At 42.4% G+C, this 15,063-nt stretch overlaps 1 protein-coding gene across 1 annotated transcript in view; it reads left to right on the top strand.

Moving 5' to 3' along the window:
- The window catches only part of MTMR12 (myotubularin related protein 12), a 109,150-nt gene that overhangs the window by 80,437 nt on the left and 13,650 nt on the right, over window positions 1-15,063 (top strand). The window contains exons 11-14 of the mRNA XM_040337954.1: window positions 1,554-1,632; window positions 6,818-6,888; window positions 7,737-7,906; window positions 14,539-14,709. Coding sequence (XP_040193888.1) covers window positions 1,554-1,632; window positions 6,818-6,888; window positions 7,737-7,906; window positions 14,539-14,709 — 491 coding nt within the window. The remainder of the gene's footprint in view (window positions 1-1,553; window positions 1,633-6,817; window positions 6,889-7,736; window positions 7,907-14,538; window positions 14,710-15,063) is intronic.

Genomic DNA, 15,063 nt, shown 5'->3' with positions numbered 1-15,063 from the left:
AAAAAAGTAATTTTCTAGCAAAAAATACAGATTTTAACTTGTAAACACCGAATGTCCGAAATAGGCTTAGTCATGAAGGGGATAAACAAGAAATACAATTGCATAAAATATACTGCTTTATATTTAAATATTAAGAACATATCCTTAACAAATAATCTTTAACAACTTCAGCCCCGGAAGGTTTACCCCCCTCCCTAACCAGGCAATTTTTTGCAATGCGTCACTCCGTCGCTTTAACTGTCAATTGTGCGACGCTGTACCTAAATAAAATTGATGTTTTTTGTTTGTTTTTTGTCACACAAATAGAGCTTTCTTTTGGTGGTACTTGATCACCTCCTGCGATTTTATTTATGCATTTGTTTTTTCGCGCTATAAACAAAAGCAACCGTTATGAGAATTTTTTTTTTACTTTCTGCTATAATGCATTATATATATATATATATATATATATATATATATATATATATATATATATATTAGGGGTGCAACGGATCGTCACCGATCCGTGATCCGAACGGGCCACCCCGTTCGGATCGGCGCGATCCGCGGAGCGCTCCGGAGCCTAGGCCTAGGAAAGTCCCCGGCTTCGGCCTAGCTCCGGAGCGGCGGCCAGTCTGCTTGCCAGAGCCCAGCGTGACACGCCTCCCCGGGGAGGCGTGTCACGCTGTGCACTGGGCTCTAGCAAGCTGAATGGGAATGTTAGCAGTGAAGCACTGGTGTGAGAGGAGGGGGGGGGGGGGGAAGAGCACAATAGCAATTCACAGGGGTGGATTAAAGAGTGGATTTTTTTTTTTTTGCTGTAAAAACATCAAGATTGTACTTTAAGTCCCAAACAGCCTCACCTGCTTCCTCTTTAATCCACCCCTGTGAATTGCTATTGTGCTCTTTTTTCGGATCAGCAAAAAAAAAAAAAAAAAAAAGGTTCCTTTTTTTCATTGGTCCAAAAAAAAAATAATTATATATATATATATATATATATATATATATATATATATATATATATATATATATATATATATATATATATATATATATATATATATATATATATATATATATATATATATATATATATATAATTTTTTTTTTTTTGGACCAATGAAAAAACGGACCCTTTTTTTTTTTTTGCTGATCCGAAAATGATCCGATCCGTGACTCCTGATCCGAGGATCGATCCGATCCGTGAGTTTTTTGATCCGTTGCACCCCTAATATATATATATATATATATATATATATATATATATATATATATAAACCTTTGATTACAAACATAATCTGTTCCATGAGTGTGGGCAACCCCTCCCACTTTTAAAAGTGATATCAGAAAGACCAGTGCCTGGGGAGGAAAAAAATCCTGGGGTTATGCCCGCTGTAACCCCGGCATTAATCTTCAGAGTCCTGATGTATTTTCACAGTTAGGTGGTCAGCAAGTGGATAGTGAATAATAAACCACAGAACAATCTGTACTGCAAACTGTTTTTTTACTTTTGTAGTTTTCATTATGCATGTGGGAAGCACTTCTAATTTTTCCTTATTTTTACCTTTTTGTAGAAAACTCCACTGACTTCTGGGACACAGACTCCAAGTGGTTTTCATTGCTGGACACCTCCAATTGGCTGGAAATAGTCAGGTGTGTAAGAGTAAGGCATCTAACTACTACTGCTGCTACTACACACTACCAGAAAAGTATCATGTGGTCTAAAGTTGCAAGACAATAATTTACTAGCTGATAGTTCTTTCACTAGAAGAGACTTTGTCTGTTCAGGCATAAAGCAATAGCAGGTAATATTTCCTAACCCCTACCTTCCCAGCATCCCTTTACCTGGGCTGCTACACCTGGGGGGTCAGGAAGTTCTGCCTGATCATGTGACAACGGCTGTCAGTGGTCACATGATCGGGTGCCAGTTCTCAATCATTAGTACAGAACTGGAGCTATCTATGCCACCCATAAATGCCAATGTGTGGGCACTAAAGCCCACCCTCTTTGCTGCCGCACATATGCGCCACATAGGCGGCAAGAGGTTAATCGTATACTAACTGTAGTGCAGTGTACAGTCCTGACCTACTCTTGGCATCTGTAGGAAAACTGTAAGTGCGAACCTCGCATTGCTGGAGGACAGAGGCTCACAAAAAAAAGGATTTTTGTACTCACCGTAAAATCCATTTCTCTTTCGTTCATAGACGGACACAGCCTTCATTGACCTTAGGGTTATGCTTCTCCTGGTAGGAAGAAGCATAACCCTAAGGTCAATGAAGGCTGTGTCCGTCTATGAACGAAAGAGAAAAGGCCTCGTTCACATCAGGTGGGTTAATCTGCATTGCTCAGTGCATGGTTGGACAGACATATTGTACCGCGTTTCCCCGAAAATAAGACACCGTCTTATATATATTTTTCCTCCAGAAATCACACTATGGCTTATTTTCGGGGGATGTCTTATTTTTTTTACCGGCAAGTATGATACAACAGTATGGAGCCGACCTTACCGTATTTATGGGGCTGCCGACACCTCTCCGGTCACTTAGAGATACTGTGGAGCAGATAAGAAGGGCAGCACGACTTATTTACAGCTCCTGAGCTCCGCACCAGTACAGTACGCCTATCGCGTCTTGTTTTCCCGCCCGCGCCGCTACGCATACGACACGCCCTCGCTACGTCTTATTTTCGGGGATTCGACACGCCATCGCTACGTCTTATTTTCGGGGGGGGTGTCTTATATTTCGATCTTGAGTCGAAATCCCGCTACGGCTTATTTTCGGAGTACGTCTTATTTTCGGGGAAACGCGGTATGTAAAAATGTAATCGGCGCAAATATAAAATCTTAATCGTATGCCAGCTGAACACTATACGACCCCTTTCACACTGAAGCGTTTTTACAGCGTTTTAGCGTTAAAAATAGTACCGCAAGCAGCATCTTTGGAGCAGCTTTTGGGCGCTGAAAAAAACGCTCCAAAAACGCCCCTCTCCATTGAAATGAATTGAAAGCGCTATAAAAACGCCTTACCCACATTGAGGCACTGCAAAAACGCCCTAAAACTTTAGGGTCTTAGCGGTGCTTTACCAGCACATTGGGATTGATGATGAGGCTTCGCTCGAATATCGCTCGAAAAACGCCCCAGTGTGAAAGGGGCCTTAGGATATTAACAAAACCTAAGTAGGACAATAATAATAAAGTGCAGCGTAAAAAGAACCCAATCAGAATATAGAAATCTGCATAAAAGTCTATAATTTCACTGAAATGAACCAAAGGACCGAGACACGGTTCTCTTTGTCTCACAGGATGGCAGTGGCATGAAAAGGCGAGTACCGTCATGATTTCTTTATCGTACATAACTGGATTCAGAGCAGCCATAGTAATTACTATGTGGGTTATAGGCCACCTTCAGGTGATGGACACTGGTTCAATCAAAGACGGGAAGTCCCTCCCTATATAACCCCTCCCATCCAGGTAGTACCTATGTTTTTTCGCCAGAGTCTAAGGTGTTGATCACGGTTAATGATGTGCTGAAAAGTGCTCCATAGATGGCCTAAACAGGGTCAGGGAGCTACAGTATTGGATCCATTCAAAGAGCCAAAACAAAGGTTAAAGTGGATGGTACCCGAACCTCTGTACGGAAAAACAAGCTTTTGCCTGTAACTCTTTTCTTAGGAGAGCTGGGCCCTGAGATCCAGCACCTTGGTCACATTGCTATACTACAGGTTTGCTCTGGCAGGACGCTATACAGGTCCAAGGCAGTGGACCCTACGTTCAGAGGGGACCCCATCCTTGGTCTGGCATGACACCAACCCGCCGTGATGGGTGAAGATTGGGTCGCTGTGATATTCCAGCAGTACCCTGCGGTGGGAAGGGTAAGTCTGCATTTGTTTGTGTGCCTGTTTTTAGCATACACTGTGTGAGTAGGAACTTTTTATTTGATAAAAGCCTGGATTGTTTATATGGAGAGCACTTGGATCCTCTTATTTATCCACGTGTCCCTGGGATATCACGTTGGGGATCTAGAAACCTTTTCCTGTGTTCCATCAGATTAGGTGACCCATCAGATTTCGTAACGGAAGGGACGTTCAGTCACGGCCATCTTGGTACACCGCCACACTAAGCCGCCAAGTCTGAAGTCGCCAAGCATACATCTTTTTACACCCACCAAAGTCTTGCATGTCACACACATTTTTACCACTATACTGAGCTTATAGCTGAGCTACTGAGCTTATATCGTGAAATACAGTACAGTAATACCTTGGCTTACAAGCATAAATTAATCCAGAAGAATGCATGTAATCCAAAGCACTTGTATATCAAAGCGTGTTTCCCCTAATAATGGAAACTCTGATAATCCATTCCACAGCCATCGCTTGTCTATGCAGTACCGCATGTGGTCAGAGGTGTGGTGGCGCCGGAGATGCTCAAACTCTGGAACTGAGTGTCTCTGGCACCCCCGTACCTCTGGCCACATGCGGTACTGCACACCCCAGAGGCTTGAATCCTGCTCCTGCAAAGCGAGTCAGATTTTTTATTTTTTTTAAATGGCTTGTATTGCGAAACGCTTGAAAACCAAGTTACTCGCAATCTGAGGTTCCACTGTATTTGGAAGTCCGTGTGACTGTTTTTATGTTGCATTTTAAAAGCAGTGGCAAGCCTTCTGATCTCACAGGTTTGCGGATCTGACAGACGACCTCTTCTTTCAAAATTTAACATCAAAACAGTGTCGCATATTTCTAAATCCTGTGTTTCACGATATAAGCTGAGTTTAGTGGTAAAAATAAGTGTGAAATGCAAGACTTGGGTGGGTGTAAAAAGATGTCCACTTGGCAACTTCAGACTGTAGGCTTACTACAGGGTGTACCAAGATGGCTGCGACGGAATGTCACTTCCATTACAAGTTTTGACGGGTCGCCTAATCTGACGGTACACCCTGCTTTGCTCCAGCCTTACTTTACCCTTTTTTCAAGGGACACATGCTGTTGACTTCCTGTTAGTTCAGGGGTCCATTCAATAAGGTGAGTAAAGCACGTACTTTGGTGGAGGGACTGTCACGCATTGCCTGTGTCTTGGACTCTTTTTCGATACGTGGATGCTTCTTGCTATTGCTGTCTCGGTCCCTTGGTCTATTTAAGTGAATTTATAGACTTTTATGCATATTTTTATATTCTGATTTGAGTTATTTTTGTGCTGCATTATTTTATTATTGAACACAAAGACCAGCAACTCACTGGTGCATGTTACTTGAACAAAAACTCTACTCTGGGGTTTCCAGAGGCTAATGACTAATTTTAATTTTTATTTTGTGTTTTTTATGTGTGATTTTTTTTAGTGAGTACACCCCTTACATATTTGTAAATATTTTATTATATCTTTTCATGTGACAACACTGAAGAAATGACCGCTTCTTTAGCGTAGTGTGTTTGGGGTCGTTATCATGTTGGAATACTGCCCTGTGGCCCAGTCTCTGAAGTGAGGGGGTCATGCTCTGCTTCAGTATGTCACAGTTACATGTTGGCATTCATGGTTCCCTCAATGAACTGTAGCTACCCTGTGTCGGCAGCACTCATGCAGCCCCAGACCATGACACTCCCACCACCATGCTTGACTGTAGGCAAGACACGCTTGTCTTTGTACTCCTCACCTGGTTGCCGCCCCACACGCCTGACACCATCTGAACCAAATAAGTTTATCTTGGTCTCATCAGACCACAGGACATGGTCCCAGTAATCCATGTCCTTAGTCTGCTTGTCTTCAGCAAACTGTTTGCAGGCTTTCTTGTGCATCATCTTTAGAAGAGGCTTCCTTCTGGGACGACAGCCATGCAGGCCAATTTGATGCAGTGTGCAGCGTATGGTCTGGGCACCGACAGGCTGACCCCCCACCCCTTCAACCTTTGCAGCAATGCTGGCAGCACTCATGCATCCATTTCCCAAAGACAACCTCTGGATATGACCTGATCTGAGTGGAACCTGTCCTGTTAACCTGCTGTATGTCTTGGCCACTGTGCTGCAGCTCAGTTTCAGGGTCTTGGCAATCTTCTTATAGCCTAGGCCATCTTTATGTAGCGCAACAATTATTTTTTTCAGAGTTCTTTGCCATGAGGTGCCATGTTGAACCTCCAGTGACCAGTATGAGAGAAAGCGATAAAACCAAATTTAACACACCTGCTCCCCATTCACACCTAAAACCCTGTAACACGAATGAGTCGCATGACACCGGGGAGGGGAAAATGGCTAATTGGGCCCAATTTGGACATTTTTCACTTTGGTGGTGTATACAATCGGAAGCAACCATACAAAAAAAACGCTATTTGGCCCAAGTCTTGTGCAGACAAAATTAACAGGCAAAAATCAATAAGCAGAACTATTCATCGATTTAATGTTGCCATAGGTAATGTGTTAAACAATTCAATCCTTCTTTGCATGGATGGTCAACAATCAGCTTGCTCAACACTATAGTAATACCTTATGGAGGCGGCCAATAGACTGGCTGGTTGGAAAGTTTGCTGCAATGATGAAGTCCACACGGGTGGGGAGGGGAGAGGAACACGGTCCAAATTGTGTGTGTGTGTATTTTTTTTTATTTTTTGTCCTTATTTATGTCCATGTGTAGTCTATTCCATACTTCCCTGATACAGCCTTTCTTTGATATGTTTTGTATTCTGTGTTATATGTATTTTTTGTCCTATATTTGGAACTTAAGCGCCATCTTGATCTGTGATATACCAATGAGGCTGCAGCTGTCATAATTGTAATGCAGGGTAGATGCACAATTCAGACTCCTGGTTTTATTTATTTTTTGCTTTCTTTTGATACATTTTGCATTTTACTATTACAGGCAGTGTCTTAAGAAAGCCATTGAGGTCATTGACTATTTAGAGACCCAAAAAATCAATGTTGTTCTTAAAGGTAAGTTTAGTAGAATGCTGTTGGCATGTACGTAGTTGAAGGTTGTTTATGAGGAAAAGATTGTATTAGTCTATTGCACCGGGCTTAACGGCTAACTCCACTTTAGCCCTAAAAATATATATATATATATATATATATATATATATATATATATATATATATATATATATATATATATATATATATATATATATATATATATATATATATATATATATATATATATAATATTTAATTTTTTTTGGGGTTTGCACATTCTTTGTATTTTGTAGTTCTAAGCGAGCTTTACTATTTTTTTCATATTTGTATTTTGGGCATCCCCAGCAACAATTTCACATGGTTACAGTGTAGCATGACCATGCAATTGTCATTCAAAGTGCAGCAGCGATGAAGGCTCAAAATTGGCCTGGGCAGGAAGGGGGGTGAAAGTGCCCTGTAGGCAAGTGGTTAAGGTGAGGCTGGAGTTCAGCTTTAAATATTCCGCCTCCTGGGAACTATTCCCTCCAGCAACCCAAAAATGTACTGGCAGGTTAGTTGGCTTACGACTAAGCATCGAAAGATGTGAAACATGTCAGCCACTCTTTTCCTTTTGTCCACCTCTCCTATTTGACTGCACTGTTTTTGGTTGTTTTGTGTTTTTGAAAAAAAATTGGCTAAATAAAGACATCGTTTCAAGGAGTCCAGGAATTTTCTCTATCTAATTGCTTTCACTGAAATTAGCTTTTATGTATGTTTGTATGACTGCGGGAAGAATGATAAAATGAGCGATGGGAACTACAATTGCATACATTTGCCAGATAAGTCGAATTCTTCATGGCTTATGACTCTTGTTCTTCATGTCCCTGCAGAGGACACCGCCTCCGATTTTTGTTGTGTGATTGCCAGTCTGGTGCAGATCATGATGGATTCCTATTATCGTACCCGAGTCGGCTTCCAGAGCCTCATCCAGAAGGAGTGGGTTATGGGAGGACACCGCTTTCTGGACAGATGTAATCACCTTCGGAGCAACGAGAATGAGGTATGTCGATGACGTTCTTCAGGAACATGGACTCAGAGCCATCTCTACTGTCTCTACACTTCACTCATTGGCCTCCAGCTTCTGGGGGAATTTGTGGGAACGGATGGGTCATCTGCTTTAGGTGATCAATCATGTGGGAAAATTAGCTTTATACAGTCCGTTTAGTATGGCTTTAATCTTTCTGATCCCATAAAGTGGCCAATGAGCCTATTCTCAAAAAAAGGTATAATGCAATACTTCATTTTTCTTTTGGTCCTTCGTAGTGGGGGTTCTAGTAGAAAAATTCTGCATGCTTCTTGAGGGCCACCTCATATATATATATATACAGCACTTGTTGGTAGGGGGCGCGCCGCTTCTGCTGTGGTTAGTCACTGCAGAATCTTATCACACAGTAAACAAAAACACTGTTGGGCACACATTTAACCCTTTGATCGCCCTGGATGTTTAATCCCTTCCCAGCCAGTGTCATTAGTACAGTGACGGTGTCGATTTTTAGCACTGATCATTGTATTGGTGTCACTGGTTCCCACGAAGTGTCAGTGTCAGACTGTCCGCTGCAACATCACAGTCCCGCTATAAGTCGCTGATCACTGCCATTATTGGTATTAAAAATAAAAATTTCAGTATGTAGCCAATAGTTTGAACTTTTGCGCACCCCAATCAATATATGCTTAATGATATTATTTTTTTTTACTAAAAATGTAGAATGCCAACCTTTGCCAAACTGGAATTGTATGAGATGACCTTTTTAAATGTTAATACATGAATAATGCATAAATTTTATTTGCATGGCTGCGCACTTTTTCAGTTAAAGTAAAGCAGTGCCGTATCACAAAAAATGGCCTGGTCATGAAGGGGGGTAAATATTCTAGACATCTAGTGGTTACATAAAAAAAATATTGTATATGACCGGAAATAAACCAATGCTTTTTTGGGGCTCAGAACTCCCCCTTCATCAGGGCTTATAATGATGGCAGTATTTCAAGCGGGGGTTCACCGAAAAAAAAAATGTTTTAACAATAAATCTAGCAGAGCCAGCATAGTAAGGGCATTTACTTTCGGCAGGTAATTTATTTTTTTCCTCCGTACATACCTTTTTATATTCTGTTTTTGTCCAGGGCTTCTGGGTTCCGATGACTGCGGGACTGGGCGTTCCTATCCTTCCGTTCGATGATTGACGGTTTGTGAAACAGGTGACCTGTTGCACAACGCGCGTCACCAGATGTCGGGAAATAGCCAAGCTGCGAGTCGGCACTATACGGCGCCTGCGCAGTCAGCTCTACACGGCGGGCGCAGGCGCCGTATAGTGCCGACTCGCAGCTCGGCTATTTCTGGAAATCTGGTGACGCGCGTTGTGCGACAGGTCACCTGTTTCACAAGCCGTCAATCATCGAACCGAAGCATAGGAACGTCCAGTCCCACAGTCATCGGAACCCTGAGGCAGGGATAGGAACGCCTAGTACCGGATTCATCAGAACGCGGGAAGCCCTGGACCAAATCAGAATATAAAGGTATGTACGGAGAAAAAAAAAAAAGACCTGCCGAAAGTAAATGCCCTTACTATGCTTAGTCTAAAGTTAAAAATTTGTTTTTAGGGTGAACCTCCACTTTAAAGGATCAGTAATTATTATTATTTCTTTTTTTTAAAATAACAAACATGTCATACTTGCCTCCACTGTGCAGCTCGTTTTGCACAGAGTGGCCCCAAACCTGGTCTTCTGGGGTCCCTCGGCGGCTGTCTCGGCTCCTCCACCGCAAGAGCTTTCCACCTTCATTCGAGCGAGCTCGCATGGTGGAAAGCTCTTGCGGGCGTGTTCCCATGATACAGCGGCGGGCATAGCTGCCGACTGTATCACTCGGTCCCGGCGCGCCGCGTCATTGGACGTGATTGACAGCAGCGCCAGCCAATGGCTGCTATCAATCCGTCCAACCTAGCCAATCAACGGCCAGACTAGGAAACCGAGGAGGATGACTGGGACGAGTGCGGGACTTTCGAGGGGTGATGCAAGTAAAACCGGGGAAGGGGGGGCGGTACTGTCGGACGTTTTTTCACCTTAATGCAAAGGTGAAAAAACATTTGCCTTTACAACCCCTTTAAGGATAAAACTTGACAAGAGTTATTGAAAGTAAAAGGATTGAATTCCTGGCCGTTAATGTTTATTTAAATGTTTGTAGAAAATGTTGACACAAGATTGCACAACTGTTTTAACGATCTTTGTACTGTGTGATGTAGAATTGAGTATCCTTAAAGTGTTACTAAACCCACAACCGTAAAATCTGTCTGTATATGCAGCCTAGCATGCTTGTTCTACTCACTGTGGAACTTGAAGGGCTATCCTTTGCATTGTGTAAAAAAGCAGTTTTATCCTGTATGCACAGATCCTCCCCTCCTGCACGGACTATCTGGGGAAGGCCAGCTAACACAGGCAGATTAGCTGACCTGCACATGCATGGTTATGTCTTTTATGCTGGAGAGAACATTTACTTGTTCTCAGAGATAGCCAGGTCACATGATATTGACATCGCACATGTGGGCGTGTATACAGGCTGCAGTGGAAATCTCCTCCTTCCTGAACTCTCAGCACTGTAGAAAATGTGCAGGTTATGATGTAACCATGGTATACGGGTCATGCAAAAAGGTATATAGTGGCAGTATTTTAATGTAAAAAAAGATTATGTAAGCTGTGGGGGGGGGGGGGGGGTGAACTATTTTCATATTACTGGGTTTAGTAACACTTTAACCACTTGCCGACTGCGGCTGGGCGAAGAGACATTATGTTGCGTCTCTTCACCCTGTGGCAACTAAGGGTGTGCCGCTGGAGGCACGCTTGCGCACCTGCTGACCCCCCCCCCCCCCCCCCTCGAGCCGATGCAATGACCGCCGGGCACCGGCGATTGCTCATGACAGTGAGGGGACTGTATGAAAGTATGAACAGCGATCTGTCATCTCCCCTAGTAAGTCCTATCCCCCCCCTTCAGTTGGAACGCAGAGAGGGAAAACGGTTAACCCCTTGATCGCCCCCTAGTGTTAACCCCTTCCCTGCCAGTGACATTTTTACAGTAATTGGTGCATTTTTATAGCACTGATCACTGTAAAATTGTCAATGGTCCCAAAAATGTGTCAAGTGTCCAATCTATCCGCCATAATGTCGCAGTCCAGATTCAAAATCGCAGATCGCTGCCATTACTAGTAAGAAAATAAATAATAGAAATGCCATAATTCTATCCCCTATTTTACCAAAAATATGTATAATACATATCGGCCTAAACTGAGGAAAAAATGTGTGTGTGTGTGTGTGTGTGTTTGTTTTTTTATTTTAATTTTTTAATTTGGGATATTTATTATAGCAAAAAGTAAAAAAAAAAAACCTTTTTTTTTTTTTTTTTTATAGTATTAAAACCGCAGAGGTGATCAAATGCTACAAAAAGAAAGCTCTATTTGTTGGAGAAAAAAAGGACATCAATTTTGTTTGGGTACAGCGTCACACGACAGCGCAATTGTCAGTTAAAGCGACGCTGTGCCGAATTGTAAATAGTGCTCTAGTCAGGAAGGGGAAGTGTAGCAGCTTCCCCAGCACCCCCTAATTACATACCTGAGCCCCATCTCTCTCCAGCGATGTCCACGATTGTCTAATGGCCCGTACACACGATCGGAATATTGTACGAAAAAATGTCGTCCGAGGAAGAATCTTACGATAATCGGATCGTTGGTACAGGGCTTCCGTGAGCCGATCATGACAGTTCATCCGATATCATTTTATCGGACATGCACGAAAATTTTCCTCGTACGATACCAGATCGTACGATTTCTGTTTAGTCAGTACAGTTGTCGTCCGAAAATATAACACAAATACATTGCAACACATGACATCACTTCCGATTTTTTATTTTATTTTTTCTGTCAAATTTTCGTGACTTTAGTAACCTATTCAATTTCTACTTGCGACTGGTAAACGGAAAAAGTCACATGATCTGTCGTCCGATTTATTAATCGTGTGTACGTGGCATAAGCCATCCGGGACACTCCTGATTGGCTGAGATAATGCAGCGGCACCATTGGCTCCTGCAAGCTGTCAATCAGTCAGTCAGCCAATCGGGGGAGAGAGGGGGCCGGGTCAGGGCTCCGTGTCCGAATCAACAAATGGAGCTGTGCCCCCATAGGAAGCTGCTGGCTGAGGGGCACTCGATAGGGAGGGGCAGGAGCAGCAAAGAGGGACCCAAGAAGAGGAGGATCAGGGCTGCTCTGTACAACTGCACAGAGCATGTTTTTTGTGTGTTTAAAAAAAAAAAAAAAAATGGGCCATTACAATCGTGAGGAGTTTGCCTTCTATTTGGTTATATATAGCTGGATTCAGGTAGGGGCGCGCATCTTTGCGGCGGCGTAGCGTATTTACACTACGCCGCCGTAAGTCAGAGAGGCAAGTACTGTATTCACAAAGTACTTGCCTCATAAGTTATGGCGGCGTATCGTGAATAGGCCGGCGTAAGCGCGCCTGATTCAAATGAGGATGTGGGGGGCGTGTTTTATGCATAATAAATGTGACCCGACGTGATTGACGTATTTTACGAACGGCGCATGCGCCGTCCGTGTACATATCCCAGTGTGCATTGCTCCAAAATACGCCGCAAGGACGTATTGGTTTTGACGTAGACGTAAATTACGTCCAGCCCTATTCACGGACGACTTACGCAAACTACGTAAAATTTTCAAATTTCAACGCGGGAACGACGGCCATACTTAACATTGACTAGGCCAGCTATTTGATGGAATAACTTTACGCCTGAAAATGCCTTATGTAAACGGCGTTTTTTTACTGCGACTGGTGCACGTACGTTCGTGAATAGGCGTATCGAGTGATTTACATATTCTACGCCGAACTCAATGGAAGCACCACCTAGCGGCCAGCCTAAATATTGCACCCTAAGATACTACGGCGCAAGCTGTCGTATCTTAGCTAGGTTTAAGTGTATTTCAGTTTGAGAATACACTTAAACTTAGGGCGGTGCAGATTCAGAGTTAGGTCGGCGTATCTACTGATACGCCGGCCTAACTCTTTCTGAATCTAGCTAATAGTGTACATTTCAAAGTTGACTCCAAGCTTGACCAAGGATTAGCACAGAGCCAAAAAATAGCTCTTTGGACTGTGGATTTTTGTATCGCCTGCTGCACTTTTCTTAATGGAAGTAATGAAAGCTGAGCAGAAATTCCTGCAGGAAATATATGGGACTTGTGGGAATATACCTTCCCAGTGCTATATAAATGGTTTAACAACGACATAAAGTTCAGCGTAAAATCATTTTTATTGTGTGCAAAATATAAAACCCGATGTAAAAGCTGCCCCCATGCATTAGGGGTTATCAACTTAATCTAGACACATCCGCTCTATCAGTCTGTGCGTTTTGCATGACTTCCACTTCATCAGCAGGTTCTTATGTTGCTAGAATAGAAAGATAATAAACCATCTGAAAAATCAATTGACAAACCTTAACAGAAGGTGAAAGCGCTAATGTGAACGTGTGATTAGAAGTCCCTTGTGTGGATTAGTTATGCTTTTGATGGATGTAACTCTTTGTTACAATAAAAGGCCAACTATTCCAGAGGGCATCATTCTGATGAAGAATGTGAACTGCTTGGAAACATTAAAGGATAAGTTTACCTTTTTTGTAAAAAAAAAAAAAAATGCCCATTTTGTACCTGCAAAAAGATGTGCGTTTATTATTACCAAGAGCCTGCAAAGCTTTGCACTCACACCTAGCAGATCATGGGTGCAATGCATGACTTCTGCAGACTGTGCAAGCTGTCTGCACATACGAGAAGGCGGGTACACACTGACATGGGGGGGGGGGGAGGGACATGAACTACCAAGAGCGCTCATCAGTGCCCTGGAAGTTAATTGAGAGCTACAAGCTGACAGCTGCAAAGTCTGTCGGTACTTGTAGTTCATTCAACACAGAACTCTTTTTAAATTGACAGCAAGTTCAGGGAGAAGATCCCCCGGCTCACTGTTACTAGAGTCGGTGGGTCAGGCAGAAGCTGCAGCAGAGGTAACATGTTACATGTTGTGCCATTAAAAAAAAAAAAAAAAAACGGGTGTAACATGTTACCAAAGGTGAACTTATCCTTTTTAACAAAATAAGTTGGAACTATATGGATCAAAAGACTGATGGGGCGAAGCTTAAAGCGTCCAACACTTAAAGCGGAGTTCCGGCCACAATTTCACTTTTTAAATATAAATGCCTCAGGTTTCAGCACCTGTGCTGTCCAAGTCACATGATTCTTCGAGACTGGGGAGTGCACAGACTCCTGGAAAGTTACACCCACTACATTCCCAGGAGTCTTTGCGGTGTAGGTTAGGAAGCATTAAGCACCTAGGTGCAGGAAGTGGGAAGATTAACTATTCTGCCTAGCAACAACACTTTGAAGGCATCTAAAAAAAAAAAAAAAATTGTAAAGGACTAATGACATTTTTTTAAAACTACTGATGTAATGTTATATTTATGGGTGGAACTCCACTTTAATATCAGCCTATAAATCTGGCAGCATTATTTTCCTGTATAGTATCAGAAAAGATAGACATTTAATGAAATTATTTCTTTACTGATTTGAATCTATTTGTTTCTTTGCCCTGCAGGTCCCTGTCTTCCTGCTCTTCTTGGACTGTGTGTGGCAGTTGGTGCAGCAGTACCCACTTGCCTTTGAATTCTCTGAGACGTATCTGACTGTCCTGTCCGATTGCATCAATATCCCCATTTTCAGCACATTCTTTTTCAATTCACCGCACCAAAGAGACACACACAAGTGGGTACGTAATCTGTCTTTTTTTTTTTTTACTGATGACAAGCTTTCTCCAATACTCCAGATCAGTTGGCATACAGTGGGGGGGGGGGTGAGTATTTGATCCCCTGCTAATTTTGTACGTTTGCCCACTGACAAAGAAACGATCAGTCTATAATTTTAATGGTAGGTTTATTTTTAACAGTGAAAGGCAGAATAACAAGAAAAATATCCAGAAAAAAATAATTTCAAAAGTTTTAAATTGATTTGCGTTTTAATGAGTGAAATAAGTATTTGATCCCTTATCAATCGGCAAGATTTCTGGCTCCCAGATGTCTTCTATACAGGTAACAAGTTGTATTAAAAGGAGTTCTCCTAATCT

The sequence above is a fragment of the Rana temporaria genome, chromosome 1, assembly GCF_905171775.1.
Source record: "Rana temporaria chromosome 1, aRanTem1.1, whole genome shotgun sequence".
Taxonomy (NCBI): domain Eukaryota; kingdom Metazoa; phylum Chordata; class Amphibia; order Anura; family Ranidae; genus Rana; species Rana temporaria.
The sequence above is the reverse complement of the archived record's forward strand: the minus strand, read 5'-3'. Positions and strand labels throughout refer to the sequence as shown.